The sequence below is a fragment of the Stomoxys calcitrans genome, chromosome 5 (assembly GCF_963082655.1).
Source record: "Stomoxys calcitrans chromosome 5, idStoCalc2.1, whole genome shotgun sequence".
NCBI lineage: Eukaryota > Metazoa > Arthropoda > Insecta > Diptera > Muscidae > Stomoxys > Stomoxys calcitrans.
The window spans coordinates 71217697-71237444 of NC_081556.1; the positions used below are offsets into that span (position 1 = coordinate 71217697).

At 41.3% G+C, this 19748-nt stretch overlaps 1 protein-coding gene across 3 annotated transcripts in view; it reads right to left on the bottom strand.

Annotated features, from left to right (window-relative positions):
• The window catches only part of LOC106092422 (uncharacterized), a 182588-nt gene that overhangs the window by 102025 nt on the left and 60815 nt on the right, over window positions 1-19748 (bottom strand). For 2 of the 3 annotated variants that reach the window (XM_059369420.1, XM_059369422.1), the window contains exons 3-4: window positions 4257-4442; window positions 2316-4045 (exon numbers count right to left, since the gene is read on the bottom strand). In XM_059369420.1, coding sequence (XP_059225403.1) covers window positions 2316-4045; window positions 4257-4442 — 1916 coding nt within the window. Of the gene's footprint in view, window positions 1-1278; window positions 1734-2315; window positions 4046-4256; window positions 4443-19748 lie in introns of those variants that run through there. The other variant, XM_059369421.1, reaches the window with a different exon arrangement.

The window sequence follows — 19748 nt, forward strand, 5'->3', positions numbered from 1 at the left end:
AGAACCTAAAGTGGAACTCCTTCTAAATTCTAGCGCGGGACACACACAGAAGGTGTTCTATAGTCTCTTCATCCTCGATGTCCCTACAGCTTCTGCGGAATTCGTTGCCCTTCGTGCCTGGTCCTAAAAACTTAGCTTACATGTCGCTAGAGGCATACCCACAGATTCCAGTATCCCTGGAATGTGTAGGGTAGTCCCTAGTCTCACAAGCTCGTCCGCTTTACAATTCCCTGGGATATCTTTGTGGCTCAGCAACCAGAACAGGTTAATTTTAAACTGTTCAGCCATCTCGTTGAGAGATCTGCGACAGGTAGGGTGTAATCCAAACTGCCTGGAACATCGAATATTGTATCAAGGATAACACAGTGGCCATAGCCGCCACATGACCAATGATAAAACTCCCTTAACCTCACGGCAGTGGTCGCTGCAATTTGGGTGGCCACAATGTCCAGAGGCATAAGATGTAGCATTAAATTCAGTGCATCAGATGGTGTCGTCCTCAGTGCGGCTGTGGTGCACAAACAAGCCATCCACAGCATAATAGGTCTGACAAATGCAGTCTATACCCAATGCATGACACGCGGTCTAAATCCCCAACTTTTGCCAATGGCTCTCTTGCAGGTGTAAAGGGCAAGAGTGGCTTTTCTTGCCCTTTCCAAAATGTTGGATTTGAATTTCAATATCCAGTCCAACAAAACACCCAGGTATTTTGTGCTTGGAACATTCTCTCCACCAAAGGAGACAGGTTATATTTCTTAACAGCGAGAAAACCCTCTATGTAGGCGACCCTACCGGTGATACATCATGAGAGCCAGGCGACTTAAAGAAATCGAAGCTTTTCATTGACCAAAGGATTTTCGATTCAGTCACAATTTCCCCAATAACCTCTGACGAATTCATTCCTGTACAAACTTTTGTGGCGCCACGTTTTCCGTTGGAAGGTTTACCGAGAAATGTTTATCAACGAGTAGTTCTAGTGTTTCCTCACTAGACATTGTCCATACATTCTCTGACTTCTGAATATACCCCACCGTAATAGGTATCGAGAACAGAATCTTCCTTAGCGTAGATGCCTCAGATGTATCCTCCATGGAGCTGCAGATTTCTACCCAGGATTTGTTCTGAGCCTTTCTTAGCTCGTCCTTATATTTGCTTAGCCCAGCCTTATGGATGTCCCAATCGTGTGGTGCTCTGGTGGCTTTCGCTCAGTTGAAGAGTCTGCTGTCCTTCAAGACCTTCGTGATCCGCTAGACCACTATGTCTATATCCGCCGTAGTTTTCACTTCCTTTTCTGGTCTAAAAGGGCAGAATTTGTGCCGAAATTTATCCCAATGCGCATTTCTTCTGTTTAACCGAGGGACCACTTCTGCAGCATTTTCGCCAAGTCTGAAACTAATAATGATGATCAAAGAAGCTGTGGTCATCCAACACTATCCAGTCGCATATCCTTCCGCTTATATCTTCCGATACAAAGGTAACCTCCTGCTTGTTCCTGGTAACAAAGGTCGGTTTATCCCCTTTATTACAAATCGCCGCCTTACAATATATTCGATAAGCAGCTTACCCCTTTTCTTAAATAAAGGTCCAAATATCGTTGAGTGTTAGAAAGCTGACTTTGGGACAAGACAGCAACAACAACATTTGCAAATTTGAGCGTCTTTAAATGCTTGTTTTTAGGTTAAAATTTTAAGTTTACAAATGGAATTTTTCAAAAAGGCTTGATATACAGTCATCTGTGAAGTAAAATAAGAATCAATCAGCGATCGAAATATGAAATGGATGGTCGTGTCCGTTAGTCAATAGAAAATTAAATTTAAAGATAGCATCTCTATTTTAAAAATTTGGTTCTTGGCTCGTTTTCATTGCAAAAATCTTACAAACAACAAGGAAAGATCTTAGATTTTGGGGAAATTTTTTTCTGTGTTCAAATTTGAAATTAAAGATGCCAAGTTGATTATTTGGATTTTTCAAAAAATAAGAAATTGAGAGTTATCTGTTAGGTAAAATTAGAAACATTTTAATCGGATGGTTGTGTCAGTTAGTATTTGGCTACTACTTTAGTTTAAAAGCATTATCTTTGTTTGAAGATTCGTTTCAGTCATTACCAAAATCCTTAGATTGGCCGGTTCAAAAAACGTAACAAGTACGGACAGACGGACGGACGTGCAGAAAGTTCTTTTGAGTCAATCGGTTACTAAACAAAGGATCTATAAATCTTCCTCTTGGCCATTACAACGTAATCAATAAGTTATTATGTCCTTTGCCACAGTATTGATGCTGGCTGGATGTGTTCAAGTGCTTGTTCATTTACCTACCGTTACTGCATGTTGACGACTTGGAAATCCATGCAAGTCGAACTGATCGAAGTAGCTGTCAAAGGAGACAGAGTCGAAATGATGGGACGTCGAAATTGTGTTGTCGTTATCGCCAATATGGCTGTTGATTGCTGCTGTAGATGAGGGCTCAAAAGTGTCTGGCATTGTCACAACATTGCCACCGTGGTCACCATGGGGGTATAGAGGCAGTTGTGTAGCTTTAGCACCCTCGCCGCCTCTGCCATTGATCACGGTAGCAAATGAGGAAGAAGTTGAGTATTTGGAGGTGGCTGAAGAGGATGTAGAGGCAGCTGCTGCGGGCATTGTCTCAGAAGTGATCTGCACATGTGGATGAATTGATGCTGCCACCGTTGTGGGTCCAGACAACGACGACGATGACGACGCCGGTGTGTATAATGGTAATGAGGATGACGGAGTCATTTTACTTCCGTGATTGGTTAAGCGACGTTGATCTGAAGCAACAGCAGCAGGCAGTGTGAAATTCACGGGTGTGGTTGACATCAACATCAGTTGGGGCGTCGTGGCGGCCAAGGCAGTCGTTTGAATAAATGATCTGTTGGCACTCGATTGGACTTCGCCGGAGTTGCTGCTTGCTGCAGAGGCTATGACGGTCGCTGATGTAGTACTTGTTGTTATGATGGAGCTATAATCCTTCTGATTCTGTTCCTTGTCGTAGTGCTGTCTGTGGTGTTTGCGGCGTCCGCCCATACCCGAATGTTGTTGGCGGTTGTGGTGATGGTTATGATTGTGGTGTTGTCCATGTCGATCGTCTTTGGAACGATGACGATGTTTGTGCTTGTGGTGTTGTTGCTGCTGGTGTTGGCGGTGATTGCTATTTGGTGAATGGTCGCCATGCCGTGCGCCTTTCTGAGGGTGTCTGACGCGGTTATTGCCATTTTTGCTTGGGCTTAAGTTCTGATCTCGCTGCTGCGCTGTGGTTGTTTCGAAATCATGATTATTTTTGTTAGTTTTGGTCTTATGTCTAGACTGGTTTCCAAATCTCGTTGCATCATCATCATCATCATCCTCCTCCTCGTGGTTGTTACTGCTGCTGCCGCTGGCGAAATTAAAACCACTGTTGAAGATGATGCCCCTGCGTCGCTCGCCATCATCACCCTCGCCATCCTCATCGTCATAGTCGTCTTCTTCATATTCTTCTGAGAGATCAGTGTCCTCATGCTGGCCATTGCCTCTGTTTTCGTTGGTGCGCTGTCTAGCGTATGTGTTCCTGACATTGCTAAAGAGTTGTATTCGCCTAGTGGTGGGCTTCTCCGTATGCTCCTCAACATTGGCGGTAATCAAAAGGCGGCGATTGCCTTTGCGCTGCTGTTTCTTGCGTTTGGTTTGTTGCAGTGGTGGCGGCGACGGCGGTGGTGCCTCCTGTTGGTGGGCATAGTCATGTTGCATATGAATGTGGATTAATTTTCTTTGGTTTTGATTTCCCGAACCTCGGTTTTTTTTTGTAATTTCACTACTTAAACTAGTATGGGTGTCGCGTGATTGCCGCGACCTCTTCATGTCGGCCAAGGCTGGCCCGGTTCTGTGGCTGTCGTCCGAAAAAAGACTAAGATGTTGGTGAATTAGTTGCCGCTCGCGCTGCAGTCGCCTGCGACGAGTGGCCCCGCACTCAGGTGCGCAAACGCATTTTGGACGTCCTTTGCGTTTGACACATTTCTTATTTGGTCCACACTGAACATTGCGACAGCTTTCTGAAATGAAAAGTACATTGGAATGGATTAGGTTCCGATATGTCGTCATAATGGTGCCGTCAGTCGGTCGTTTGGTCTGTCATTCCCTTTGGAATTTAATTTGTTGCATCTTTTAATCAAATTCCAATCAAATGTTTCGTCTCGTTTGTTATGTTGTTGTACTGGCACAAGTATTTGTCGTTATTTTTGGTGTTGTTTTTTTGGTAGCTACCTAAGCACGGTGTGCATTCCATGCCGCCTCCAATTGCTGTAGCAAAGAAGTACTCGACATTCGTTGGCTCACGATCGGTGTAGGCGAATTCTTGATTGGCGCCACAACAGTCACTCTTACTGACGTTGAACGAGAAGACTTCGTTGCATTTGCCGTTGCCTAAGACCGTCTGCCAGCAGGCTCCAGCTGAAAATAGCATCAATTGAAGATATAATGAAAGCATTAGTTAACATTCGCACATTTGCATTCCTGGAGAGTGCAGCAATAATGCCAAGAGTTTATATTAATAGGGATTTGGATTTTTGAAGTTAGAAGACATTGAATTTGTATCTTGAATGTTAATTCTCTCCTGCAGACGTCAAAAGATGACACAATCTAATATCCTTTAAAAGTATGGACTGCACATGTAAATTCCTAGCCATGGGACTAGATGGGACCTACATAAAGTATGTTTACATTGGCCACTAAGGCCTTTTCGAGATTTAAGTGCTAAATCCTGCCATTTTTGCAGGTTTTACTATGCAAAAATAAATCCTACTACATACATACTATGCTGGATTTATTTTTAAATCCCAAATAAACCCGATTATATGGCTGAATAATCGATAAAGTACCAAAATTTGCAACTGTTTTCAAGATGTGTATATGGATGTGTGCAATATGCACATTCATGCATACGCACATACGCTTGTATATGTCACTTGAATCCCCAAAAACACAGTGTAAACCGTCATGATTTGTTTTTGGATTTAGTTAAATCCACATCATAGAATTTTTAATGTAAACGTGCTTCTAGTTGTTAAGTAAAGTCAACAATGTGTTGCCCTTCGAACGCACAGCTATCCCGGCTCAAACATAAAAAAAAAATCATTCCCTCATTCAGACTCGGCGAAAAATCATTGAGCTAAAACTTTAATCGCTTTGCAATCTGACATGGGAGAGGTAATAAAAAGGACGAATATAACGCTCCCTGGGATTTCGGTGAAAAATTCAAATTCTTAGAAAGCTTCAAGTAGTAGAAGAGAATCCACTTATCACTTTTTCGCTTGGCACTACGTGATACCGTTTCGGGTTTTGCGTGAACTAAAGGGCGCCAAATCTAGTGCGAAATCACTAAATAGGCATCCATTTTTGCAACATATCGAAATGGCCATTTATGATCCTACAAAGGATATATACTGTTGGTCCTCGTAAAATTCGAAGACACCGTTAGACCGTCTCTCGATGTCTCTCCGGCTGGCCCAGATCTAAAGCTTATAGGACAACAGCTATCCAATGACTGCTTATCATGCCTGCCATTTGAATAGGCCTTTTCTGGTAAAAACTGAGGTTACTCGAAGAAGAGGTATAAAAGGGGGTTCATTGGAGGGCTTGGTGCGACACATCCTAAGTTTCTAACCAATAAAGAGAAAGAAGAACTTCTTTGTTGGGCTAGGGAAAAAATAGGTGGCCAAATTACATCGGACGGTCCAGCAGTCATCCAAAAATTTGACCGCGGTAACGTTAAAGCGATTAGAGTGTGCACCTGAGTTGTCGTTTCACGCGTGAGTCACGTGATTTGTGTGTGAAGTCCAAATTCAATCACATGATCGTGAGTGACCGTAATTGAATTAAAATTCCTCGTGCGTGAGTCTGTCTATGAGAATTTCTGTCTACAGATGCTTATTTATTTTATTCATTAATATTCGTACGTTTAAATGCTGTATAAATGTGCAATAAGTAACAATGTGCTAAGTTCGGTCGGGTCGAATCTTAGGTACCCCCCACAATGGATTCTGTTAAAAATTTGAATTTATTAACTCAGTTCATATTTGAACTATTTTACAATAATCAAATAGGGAACTTGTTGCGGCTGCATTGATCGTAAGTAGTCATATCGGAGAATCGGTATATAAGGGGCCAATATCAGAATAAAGTCCGAATCGGATCATACTTGGCACGGACGCTGAAAGTCATATCAAATGTTTTTGTGTCAAATTTCAGCCAAATTAGTTGAAAACTGGTGCCTCCAGGAGCTCAAGAAATCAAATCCGGGGACTGGCTTTTATGCGGGCTATATCAGTATATTGACCGATTCGGATCATACTTGGCATGGATGTTTGTGAGAATTAAATGAGAATTGAGGCTCAAGAAAAAATGTTCTTGGGGGTTGTTAGCCCACCCTAAGCCTTTCTATGGTTATGATCCAGTTTATTGACCGATTCGGTTCATACTCGGCAATGAAGTTGGAAGTCAGAACGTATGTCTTTGTGCCAACTTTCGGCCAAATCTGACGAAAATAGAGGTATCTAGGGGCTCAAGAAGTCAACCCTGAAGAATAAAAAGAGCTCCCCGCTTTCGAGAACTCTGGGAAGACCAATCCAGCCCTCATGCAATGGGAACTCCAGGCAGTGTCTTGCGGAGGAAGACAAAGTCGGAACAGGAACTAAGGAAGGACGCACGGTAGGAGCCGCCCTGTTAAGCCAGAATGGCAAGGAAGCACAACAGAGATGAGATGATTTATGTAGTCATCGATATCGGCAGTGCATCCGGTAGGATTCCACCAGATCATCGGTCCCAAGTGAAGCATCTGGCAAACGAACGGGTTTTCGGTCGTGTGTTGAACTCTGAATGGGTTCCACCCATACGGATTATGAGCTGTGAGAATACAGGGGACTTCTTTACACTGAACTTTGCGTTAGTGAAATGTATTGATACCCTCAAAAAGCTCGTTGGAAGATCTAAGCTCCCTGGGAGGGAGCAAAGCTCGACCTTGTGAAAGATCGCCATCCCCCAGCTCACAAAGGCGACGGTTTTCATCAAAGATGAGGGTGGCGAATTCGTGACGAACCCATGATGGAAATCTTAAATAAGCTGGACCAAGAATTGGCCGTGGAGAAATGGGAGGTCTTCCATAGGGAGGAGAAGGAGGAAGGAACTCTCCTTGTGGTGGGCTAAGACTAAAGGCATGGCGTACTACGCACATCCCCACATTGAGCCGTCCGAGCCGACGATGGAGCCATCACCTATTCCCAAGAAGCCCATTTACTTAGGATTTGGAAGACTAAGATAGGCAAAGATCCTCGTATTGAAACATTAGACAGTACAGGGACGGGAAACTCAATACAGCCTAACGAACTGGGACCCGACGATGGAACCATTATCGACTTTATAAAGATTATCCTAGGGCAAAGAACCTAATACGAAAACATAAGGCAGTGTAGTGATGAGACCATCACCCACTACCAAGAGGCACATCTAATGGAGCATCAATGACTGAGGTCATCAAGATAAACCTCCACCGGAGCGAAACAGGTATTTACGCTCTGATGGAGAAAATCAGCAAGGGCAAGATTTATATTGCCTTAATTGATTGAGGAACCATGGACGACCCTGAACAAAGTTTTTGGACTGAACCATATTAACTACAAATTATTCTATGCTAATACTGGTACTCGGACGAGGACCTGCCTAATTTGTCATAAAAATTTAAATTATGTATTTTCCCCAAAGTTGACAACGTCGGATGCAACAGTGCTGAGACAGGGCGGTGGTACACGATGGTACCTGGTACACTTTACTTGCCGTTCGACTCTCCGGCACCGCCAACCACGTCGGGGCTGCAACGGTTGGTGACGAAAGTAATACAGACAGGAAATTAAGTACTAAGAGGGTGCGATGCGAACTCTCGCAACATTTCGTGGGGTAGTACCTGCCTCCTGGAAACTTGTCTACGACCAGGTAGATAGGGTTAATGACGCCGCTAAGATGAAAAAGTTTCTCTCAAAAACCCAGGTCCAAACTGAAATTTAAGTAGACGACAACGGAGGACATGTTGAGGCTTTTGATGAAAACGATTTTCCACAGAATACGACGGGACTTACGTAGACACCGGAATCTTGGAATCTTATAACTACAGAATTTATGGTAACGGAACCCTTGAGAAGCTTCAAACCATTTAAGTCACCCGGACCTGATGAAATATTTCGGCCGTTACTACAGAAGGAGACGGACTATCTGGCGCCCCACTTGTCCAAGGACTTGCATATGCTCCGAATGCCTGGCAGTAGGCAAGGATGATATTTATACCCAAGCCCGGCAAGGCAAGTAATGCGGCACCAAAGGCCTACAGGCCTATAATCCTTACGTCCCTTCTACTCATGGAACGCATTGTGGACATCATGATAAATAGTAGGACATCTCGCGAACTGCTCGAATACAAACATCATGCTTATGTTGTTGTGCACAAAATATAAGAATCCTTCGATGCGAAGATGTACACACTGACGATACGCCTTAACATCGAGGAGGCTTTTAACAATGTGCTGACCGACACACTGATTCAATCCTAAGACCAGTACCGGGTCCTTAGAGACTGGATAAATCATATACTAAGGAACATGAATGGATGGATAAATTGCGTGTCCCATGACATAAATATAAGGGAGAAAGTGGCACAGGGCACGCCATAGGGGGGCATTTTATCGCCACTCCTTTGGGTGACCACCATAAATAACCTATTACCGATGCTGACTGAGGAGGGATTTGAACCCTTCTGCTATGCAGACGATGTTATAATATTTCTAAGGAGTAAGGATTCTAACCAGCTATGCAGATGGGACCTAGACCTAGAGGTCTCAATGTTAACCCAGAGATATCTGACGAGGTCAAATTCTTAGGAGAGATCTTGGGTAGGAAACTTAATTGGAGGTTTCACATTCAGAAGCGTACTGAGAAGGCTCATATAGCTTGAAGGCTCATATAGGTAGGCTTGAAATGGTGCTTGAATCCGAGGATAGACCACTGGCTCTACAGGAGCGTGATTAGACCGATACTTACCGATAGTTTGGTGGACTGGTATGGAGAAAAAGTGCAGCATAATGACCATACAACAGCTTCAGAGGACATGTTGTCTTGGTATAGGCGGAGCGATGAGGACAACGCTCACTTGTGGACTGGAGACTTTTCTAGATATCCGACACATTGACATACAAATTAAGTGTGAGGCATGAGAGAATGGATAGAAGATGTGAGCAGCTCATACCATCGCTGTATAATCGAGGCGACGAAGGAATGAAAGGGGTTTCTAAACGGATACCTGAGACGACACTTGAGGTAGAGTGCTATGCACTGCTGCCAGGGGCACAGTTTTGGACTGACGGAACCCTATGATTGCCATCTGGAAAATCATGCTACACGGATGGATCAAAGCAGTCGAGTGTAAACATCTGTATGGACAGTACGCTGGCCATAAAGGCAATAACTACTAGGACGGTCTTGGAGTATAAGAAGGAGATTAACGCCTTCCCTGAGAATGGCACCATCCGCATCGTTTGTGTGCCGGGCCATAGCCGAGTAAGGGGGAATGAAAAAGCGGACGATTTGGCAGTGAAGGCCAGAGGATTGCCGTCAACAAACTTGGTTTACTCGAAGCCTTTCGGGTCGAGCAGTCCGAGTTAAGAGCGTGGACTACGAACGAGCATGTAACACTTGGAAACAGCTAAACGGTTGGTAGGATGACGAAAATTTTATCGGAAGGTTCGGATTGTGAGAAGACGAGGCAATTACTGAAAGGTAGCAAGCAGGAGGTTAGTAAAACTTTCGGTATCATAACAGGACACATAGGATCAGTGATAGCATGTGTAGGGCATGTGGAGAAGATGATGAGACGTTGGAGCATTTCCAATGTCATTGCCCGGTTTTCGCGGCTAACAGACACAGGCACTTAGATGGGGACACAATACCAAACATAAGCAAACTAAGGGGCGTGGTATGGAAAACCTACGGACTCCTAACTTTTTTCAAGGTTACTTTTTTGTATCAAGAGCACATAACAAGCCGACTACTGGCTTAGGTGTATGTCTATAGTGGCATCGTGTGGATTACTATCCTCTTTTCAACCTAACCTAACCTGATGTCGAGAGTCATAAAAAATCCATCCTGCCAAATTTTGTGTAAATCGGTTAAGAAATGACGATGTTAATGCAAGATTAGACCAAGACGGACGAGCATATATATCGGAGCTGTATGCAAATCTGATCTGATTTTTTGCAATTTGAATAGCATTCGTCTCTAAGCCGAAGAACATGTCTGTACCAAATTGGAAGATGATCAAATGAAAATTGCGACCTGTTCTTTGTATACAAATAACATGGACAGACTGACGAGCATAGCCAAATCGAATCAGAAATTGATTCTAAGTCGATCAGTATACTTATCAATGGGTCTAGCTCTCTCCCTTCTGGGTGTTACAAACTAAATTACAATTCCCTGTACCACTGCTGATAAGAAATAAAATCTCGTCAGTGCCATCGAGCCAGCTCCAGTATGGACTGTCATCTGTATATACCGTTCTTACGGAATTGCGAGAACCTCCTCTAGATTGTGACGACGCAGACTAGATGCCGATTCAAACAAATATATTTTAGGGATCAATGCAATACGTACTGTTGCAATATGGAAAGGATTAGTGGGAGTGGGACCAGGAGCAGCACTTGATTTGGTCAAGTAGGATCATATCCCTTCTCCAATAAGAGAGGCTAAGAGATTGAAATTCATATCTTTTATCCATTGACTGCAAGACTGGTAGATATGATGAGACTGTTGGAAACCGGAGACATGACGTACTTGTAATTTACTATTTGCGAACTGTCTTACGGTAGTATTTGCGCTTAGGGTTTCCAGCTCCTTCACGATTGATGTAATTTTTAAAATGGGGGTATATTAATTTTATTAATCCGTTTGCAACACATCGAAATATCCATTTCCGACCCTATAAAGTATATATGTATATTCTTGATCAGCGTAAAAATCTAAGACGATCTAGCCATGTCCGTCCGTCTGTCTGTTGAAATCACTATACAGTCTTTAGAAAAAGAGATATTGAGCTGAAACTTTCCACAGATTCTTTTTTTTTTTTGTCCATAAGCAGGTTAAGTTCGAAGATGGGCTATATCGGACTAAAGCTTGATAAAGCTCCCATATAGACCGATCCGCCGATTTTGGGTCTTTGGCCCATAAAATCCACATTTATTCGCCGATTTTGCTGAAATTTGGACAGTGGCTTGTGCTAGGCCCCTCGACATCCCACTTCAATTTGACTCAGATCGGTCCAGATTTAGATATAGCTGCCATATAGACCGATCTCTCGATTTAAGGTCTTGGGCTGATAAAAGACGCATTTATTGTCCGATTTCGCCGAAATTTGGGACAGTGAGTTGTGCTGGGCCATTTTTTTTATAATTTAGCCCAGATCAGTCCAGATTTGGATATAGCTGGGTTATAGACCGATTGAAATTTGGGACAGTGACTTGTGTTAGACTCTTCAACATTTTTATGCAATTTGGCCCAGATCGGCCCAGATTTGGATATAGCTGCCATATAGACCGATCTCTCGATGTTATGTCTTGGCCCCATAAAAATCACATTCATAATCCGATTTCGCTGAAATCTGACGCAGTGACTTATGTTAGGCTTTTCGACATCCGTGTCGTATATGGTTTATATCGGTCCATATTTTGATATGGCTACCAAAAAGACCAATAATTTGTTTTAAAAAACCGAACAATGACTTGTACTTATTATGCCTCTCAATATCCGTGTCGAATTTGGTAAAAATCGGACCATATTTCGATAAAACTCATATGGGGGCATAGATTATGTATTCTGTACCGGATTTTGTTGAAAGTTGGTTTACATATATACCCGAGGTGGTGGGTATTCAAAGTTCGGCCCGGCCTAACTTAATGCTACCAAGGTATAATCTTTGACTGTAAGATAGCCTTCTATGTACCCGACTAGTTCATCTAGGGCTGTTTCTGTGGACTTGACCGTGCTATTGACATGATGTTGTCGACATAAGTAATAGCCGAATTTAGCGACACCAAGTTTACCGCGCTACGCTATTTGGAGAGTTTACCAGGAAATGTGTTTCCAAGGAAGTTATACTTTTCCTTAATAGAAAATGTCCATACATTCTCAAACTTCTGATACCGTAATAGATGTGGAGAATAGGGTCTTCTGTAGCATAGCAACCCTGGGTGTGTTCCAGAATTCCATCCAAGATTTGTTGTGAACCCTTTGTAGCTCTTCCTCTTATATAAGCAGCTTTCGTATTCCAAAGTCCAACCAGGAACCAGGGAAACCAAAGCTAAAAGTATTCAACGTAAACGGCGAACGGTCCACGGTATATGTTGTATTCAAACATGCAATGCTATTGCTTGGGGAATTGTCAAGCATTTTATTTTGTCACTTATTTTCTGTAAACCGACCACTGTTCGAAAAATCTAATAGTTATTATCTTATCTATCGTTTTGTTTATTCATGTTTCGGACCTCATATGCACTTATATTTAATTTTACAAATTTGGTCAAAGCAAAATGTAATTTTGTAAAATAACTTTTACAAAATTTCAAAAAAAACGAAATATATTTTGTGTGCTACATACATTTTCAGGCATCAAAGTGGAAATAAATCAAAAGTGTAGTCAGCCGCACAGAAATCCTTTGATGTATCATATCAAGAGTCGGTTTATAAATGAATGACATATGCATTTATAATTTGGTCAGTGAACAATATTTATTGCATGCGTGAATATCAGGGTTGAACTGCTGCACAGAAATGACTAGCTGCCCCGATGCGCTGCGCTACACTCTGACATGGCTTTTGCCCCAAAATAACGTTAAGTTCGTTAAAATTTCATTTCAGGCTCATATCGTCCCCTTTGGTGTACATTTCCTATTTGTGGGGTTTTGGGGTGTCCACACTCTTGGTCCCAAATAATAATTTCAGATTCATACTCTTCACTCAAAGTCCTTTCACTTTGGTACTATATTATCCCGATCAGCCTATATAACCTTTTGGGGATTTGTGGGTGCGTGGGCCACCACTCTCATGGTCCCAAGTAATAGTTTCAAATGCGTATTCCACTCTGAATGATTTTTCAATTCGTCCTCATGTTTTTATTTTGGGGAAAGGGCCCGCAGGGCACTTGGGCCAGATTTTTTTTATCATGTTAGCTCAACCGATCCCGTTTCCCAAAAGTAGGCGACCTGACATGTAGATGGGCGGCAGTAGTATGAACAAGTTCGGCCGGGCCGAGTCTTATATACCCTCCACCATGGATCGCATTTGTCAAGTTCTTTTCTCGCCATCTCTTCTTAGCCAGAAAAGGATATAAGAATAGATTTGCTCTGCTATTAGAGCGATATCAAGATATGGTCCGGTTTGGACCACAAATAAATTATATGTTGGAGACCTGTGTAAAATGTCAGTCAATTCGAATAAGAATTGCGCCCTTTGGGGGCTCAAGAAGTAAAATAGAGAGATCGATGTATATGGGAGATGTATCGGGCTATAGACCGATTCAGACCATAATAAACACGTATGTTGATGGTCATGAGAGAATCCTAACACAGTTGTTGGATATCATAACAAAACAAGTCGTGCAAAATTTCATTCCAATCGGATAAGAATTGCGCACTCTAGAGGCTCAAGAAGTCAAGACCCAAGATCGGTTTATATGACAGCTATATCAGGTTATGAACCGATTTGAATCATACTTGGTACAGTTATAGTATATTATAACAAAACACGTCGTGCAAAATTTCATTCCAATCGGATAAGAATTTCGCACTCTAGAGGCTCAAGAAGTCAAGACCCAAGATCGGTTTATATGGCAGCTATATCAGGTTATGGACCGATTTGAATCATACTTGGTACAGTTATAGTATATTATAACAAAACACGTCGTTTAAAATTTCATTCCAATCGGATAAGAATTTCGCACTCTAGAGGCTCAAGAAGTCAAGACCCAAGATCGGTTTATATGGCAGCTATATCAGGTTATGAACCGATTTGAATCATACTTAACACAGTTGTTGGATATCATAACAAAACACGTCGTGCATAATTTTATTCCAATCGGATAAGAATTGCGCCCTCTAGAGACTCAAGAAGTCAAGACCCAAGATCGGTTTATATGAAAGCTATATCAGGTTATTAACCGATTTGAATCATACTTGGCACAATTGTTGGATATCATAACAAAACATGTCGTGCAAAATTTCATTTCAATCGGATGAGAAGTGCGCACTCTAGAGGCTCAAGAAGTCAAGACCCAAGATCGGTTTATATGGCAGCTATATCAAAACATGGACCGATATGGCCCATTTACTATACCAACCGACCTACACTAATAAAAAGTATTTGTGAAAAATTTCAAGCGGCTAGCTTTACTCCTTCGGAAGTTAGCGTGCTTTCGATAGACAGACGGACGGACGGACAGACGGACGGACATGGCTAGATCGACATAAAATGTCGCGACGATCAAGAATATATATACTTTATGGGGTCTCAGACGAATATCTCGAGTAGTTACAAACAGAATGGCGAAATTAGTATACCCCCCATCCTATGGTGGAGGGTATAAAAACAAGTAAGTTCGACCGGACCGGACAACTGGAAACGAAATGTTCTAATGATACGATTGTGACATGTCCAGTTTTTCCGAAAAACAGGCGATCATTAGCTTGGAAGTGCTTCGTGCGCGAGCAACTTTTGTTGGATTTGGCTCATCTTGAAACACCCATATAGTCTATTTTCGGGCTCATAAGCGTAAATCCACGATTCATCACCTGTAACGATATCATAGATGTGCTTCGAAGCACCGTGATCGTTTTTTTTTTTTTGATTATTTCTTTCGACCAATCGACACGAGCCTTTTTTTGAGCGATTGACAAATTGTGTGGGATCCAACGCGAAAAAATTTTTTTGAGGTCTAATGTTCGTTTAATATTGAATGTATGCTGGTCCCACAAATGCCTAAGGTTCTCTCAATTTCACGATAGGTCACATGACGATCTGGCAATATCAGTTGGCGCACAGCATCAACGTTTTTTGGAACAACAACTGATTTTGGACGACCTTCATAAAATTCGTCTTGGAGTGAATTACAACCTCGGTTGAATTCACCATACCATCGATAAACACTGGTCCTTGATGGAGCTTCATCGCCAAAAATTGAATTAAGTTGATCGATGCACTGTTGTTGAGTTTATCCACGTCGAAAGTTGTAAAAAATAATCGCACGGAAATGTTCACGATTTAATTCCATTTTTTGAGTGAGATGAATTTTTTACGTTACTGTAAACAACACAATTAGCCTTCGTATGTCAAAACGTTCCGAGTGAGTTGGCAGTTTGCAAAACAAGGGTTGTCCAATCCCGCAATATAAAAGGCAACCCCCGTATACCCTCCACCATGGCCACCATGGATCGTATTAATCGATTTCTTTTCCCGATTTCTCATTTTAGGCAAACAAATGATAAAAGAAAATAATTGCATGATATTGGAGCTATATTATGGTCCGATTCTGACCATACTTGAACTAAATATTTTAAAGCATAGTAGAAGTCATTGTGTAAAATTTCAGCCAATTCGAATAAATATTGCGCCATCTAGAGGCCTAAGAAGTCAAGATCCCAGATCGGTTTATATGGGATCTGTATCGGGCTATAGACTGTTTGAGACCATAATGAGAGAAGCCATTGTACAAAATTTCAGCCAAATCGGATAATAATTGCGACATCTGGAGACTCAAGAAGTCAAAATTCCAGATTGGTTTATATGTTAGCTATATCAGGTTATGGACCAATTTGAAACATATTAAGCACAGTTGTTGGAAGTCATTGCGGAATACTTCGTTCAAAATTTCAGCCCAAACAGATAGGAATTGCGCCCTCTAGAGGTACAAGAATCTGGACCCAGATTGGTCTATATGACAGCTTTATCAGATTATGGACCGATTTCAACCACTATTAGCACAGTTGTTGGAAGTCATAACAAAACACCCCGTGCAAAATTTCAGGCTAATCGATAAGAATTGCGCCCTCTAGTGACTCAAGAAGTCAAGATTTAAGATCTGTTTATATGGAACTTATATCAAAACAAGGACCGATATGGTCCATTACAATCCCAACCGACCTACACTGATAAGAAGTATTTGTCAAGCGCCTAGCTTTAATCCTTCGAAAGTTAGCGTGGTTTCGACAAACGGACGGACGGACGGAAATGGCTAGATCGACTTAGAATGTCATAACGATCAAGAATATATGGTGTCTCAGAGAAATATTTCGAGGAGTTACAAACAGAATGACGAAATTAGTATATCCCCATCCTTTGGTTGAGGATATAAAAATCCATATTCATCTGTCCGCGTATCAAATCCGTCTGCGAATACATTAAATTGAATACCGCATTTTCATGATATGTGTGTTTGTTTATTTATATTCTACTTCCAAAGACCTTTCATTTGAATACCTTGACAAGGTTGGTTGGTCTACATGTTCGATGTGGGGGGTGGGGCGACCCGAAACACTTGACCTCTAAAGTGGATATCAGACTCATGTTTTACATCCAAACACGTTTCACTTGTTCCCATTAGTGCCATGGCCGGTACATACAGTAGGGAGCAAAACCGAGTGGATGTTTTACCTTTTGCATTTCTTCAGAATATCAATGCTCTTAAACAAATATCTATCGCCTAAAATTGAAAATTGTATATACCCACCACCATAGAGTGGTGGTATACTAATCTAGTCATTCCGTTGTAACAGCTCGAAATATTCGTCTAAGACCCCATAAAGTATATATATTCTTGAACGTCTCGACTTTCTGTCCGTCCGTCTGTCGAAATCACGATAGAGGTCGAACACGTAAAGCTAGCCGCTTGAAATTTTGCACAGATACTTAATATCGATGTAGGTCGTTGGAGATTGCAAATGGGCCATATCGGTTAAGATTGAGATATAGCTCCCATATAAACCGATCTCCGGATTTGACTTCTTGAGCTCTTACAAGCCACAATTTTTGTCCGATTTGGCTGAAATTTCGCATGCGGTGTTTTGTTAATACTTCCAACAAACGTGTCAAATAAGGTCCAAATCAGTCTATAACCTGATATAGCTCCCAGTCTATCGATCATCCTTGTTCGGTTCCTAGAAGTTTTAATTTTTGCTGGTTTGGCGGGATGTAGAATAAAATTATGCCCTAAAACTAAATTTATTTCGCATAAATTTTTAGCAGAATCCATGGTGGTATGTTCGCAAGATTCGGCCCGGCCGAACTAAAACGCTTTTACTTGTTTACTTATATATTTCAAATGCCTCAATTGTTGTTTGGAAGTTAAAACATTTTGCAGGGATTCATTCAGACAGTGTTTGCTGATATCAGCAGACTTATTTCTCTGGGTGTACTGTGTCGATCATTATTTGACTTTTTCTCTCCTTTTTACACTCTCCACCATAGGAAGGGGGTATACTTATTTCGTCTTTCCGTTTGTAACACGTCGAAATATTCGTCTGAGACCCCATAATGTCCGTCCCTCTGTCTGTCTGCCGAAAGCACGCGAAGGAGTAATGCTAGGCGCTTGAAATTTTGGACAATTGGACAGTGTAGGTCGGCTGGGATTGTAAATGGGCCATATCGGTCATTGTTTTGATATAGCAGCCATATAAACCTATCTTGGATTTTGACTTTTTGAGCCACTAGAGGGTGCAATTCTTTTCCGATTTGGCGGCAATTTTGCATGAAGTGTTTTGTTATGACTTCCAACAACTGTGCTGAGTATGGTTCAAATCGGTTTATAACCCGATTTAGCTGCCATACAAATCGATCTTGAATCATGACTTCTTGAGCCACTAGAGGGCGCAATGCTCATCCTATTTGCCTGAAATTTATATGCAAAATTTCAGTCATTTCAGTGTTCTGTTGTGACTTGCAATAAGTGTGCTAAGTATGGTTTACATCAGTACATAACCTGATAAAGCTGTCATATAAATCGATCTGGGATCTTGACTTCTCGGCCCGGCCGAATTTAGCACGCACTTACTTCTTTAATCTACAGCTGAAGCAACAGATAGATTGCTGAAAATGGAACAGCAGTAATTATTTGTTGAAGGAGCAAATATTTTCTGCTGTTTTCAGATGGTTTAAAGTTTAAACTAGCCTAAAATTTAAAAAATTACTTCAAAAATGTGTGTGTTGAATTTATTTTTATCCTCCACCATAGGATGGGGGTTTACTAATTTCGTCATTCTGTTTGTGAAACATTGAAATATTTATCTGAGACCCAACAAAGTATATATATTCTTGATCGTCTTGACATTCTGTGTAGATTTAGACATGTCCGTCCGAAGAAGTAAAGCTAATCACTTGAAATTTTGCAAAAATGCTTCCTACTAGTGTAGGTCGGTTGGGATTGTAAATGGGCCATATCGGTCCATGTTCTGATATATCTTCCATATAAACCGATCTTCCGATTATACTTGTTAAGCCTCTAGAGAGCGCAATTTTTATCCGATTTGGCTGAAATTTTCCACAATAACTTTCCCTATGACTTCCAATCGATGTATTGAGTATGTTTTTTAAATCGGTTCAAAACTTCATATAGCTCGTATATATATATTATATTTTATATAATATATTTCATGGGCCTCTAGAGGGCGCAATTCTTGTCCGAATTTTCCACAACGACATCAATTATGTTCTTTAACATCCCAGCAATGTATGGCCCGAATCAGTCTATATCCCGATATAACTCCAATAGCATCGAAATTCGTATCTATTGTCCTTTCTTTGCACATAGAGAGATACCGGGCAAAGAACTTGACAATTGCGATCCATGGTGGAGGATATATAATATTCGACGCGGATGAACATAGCACACTCTTCTTTTTTATTATTAGAGGTAGATAACGTGCATTTTGTTTTAATTTCATACAATTTGATCACTTTACAACGATTTGAAAAAAAAAAAACAGCAGACGACATATTTATGCTTTATTAAAATCAGCAGACATTGTTACCTGTTATCAGCAAACTTATTTCTATGGGTACTACAAATTGTTCGAATTTAAATCAAATAAAATTTTGGAATCGGCATCAAAAGCGGCGGCCCCATCAGGCCATATTGACCGAAATATGGACTTTCAATTATTGATCTAAGCACTCCGAAATGTTCCGCGCAATTAGCGAGGACATTTTAAGAAAGTGGCACTTGCGGGACTTTGCTATCAAACTGAACTGTAGGCCGGTCATACGGACGAATATGATCCACGATGATGTTGAAAATGTTTACCTAACCAATAATTAAAACGATTTATCTGAAAAACTGTAATTTTTTTTTTTCTTCAAAGCTTATTTAAATAATTTCCCCTTTGTGCGTAACACTCGATGTGTCATTCAGCTCGACTTAAAACACGCGAAAACATGAACTAATTCACACGATCCAGGTGTAAAAGCCAAAAACAAACTGAAAACAAATTTGACGACTTTTGACCTCATCAAACTTTTTATGGCGTTAACTTTTTATCTTCATCTTCGGCCGGGTCAAAGCTTATACAGCCCACCCATGGATCGCTATTGCCAAGTGTTTTTATGGATTTTTTCAATTTAGGGACTCACGGAGTAAAATCCTGGTTAAGGACTGATTTAGACCAAACTCGGTACAAATTT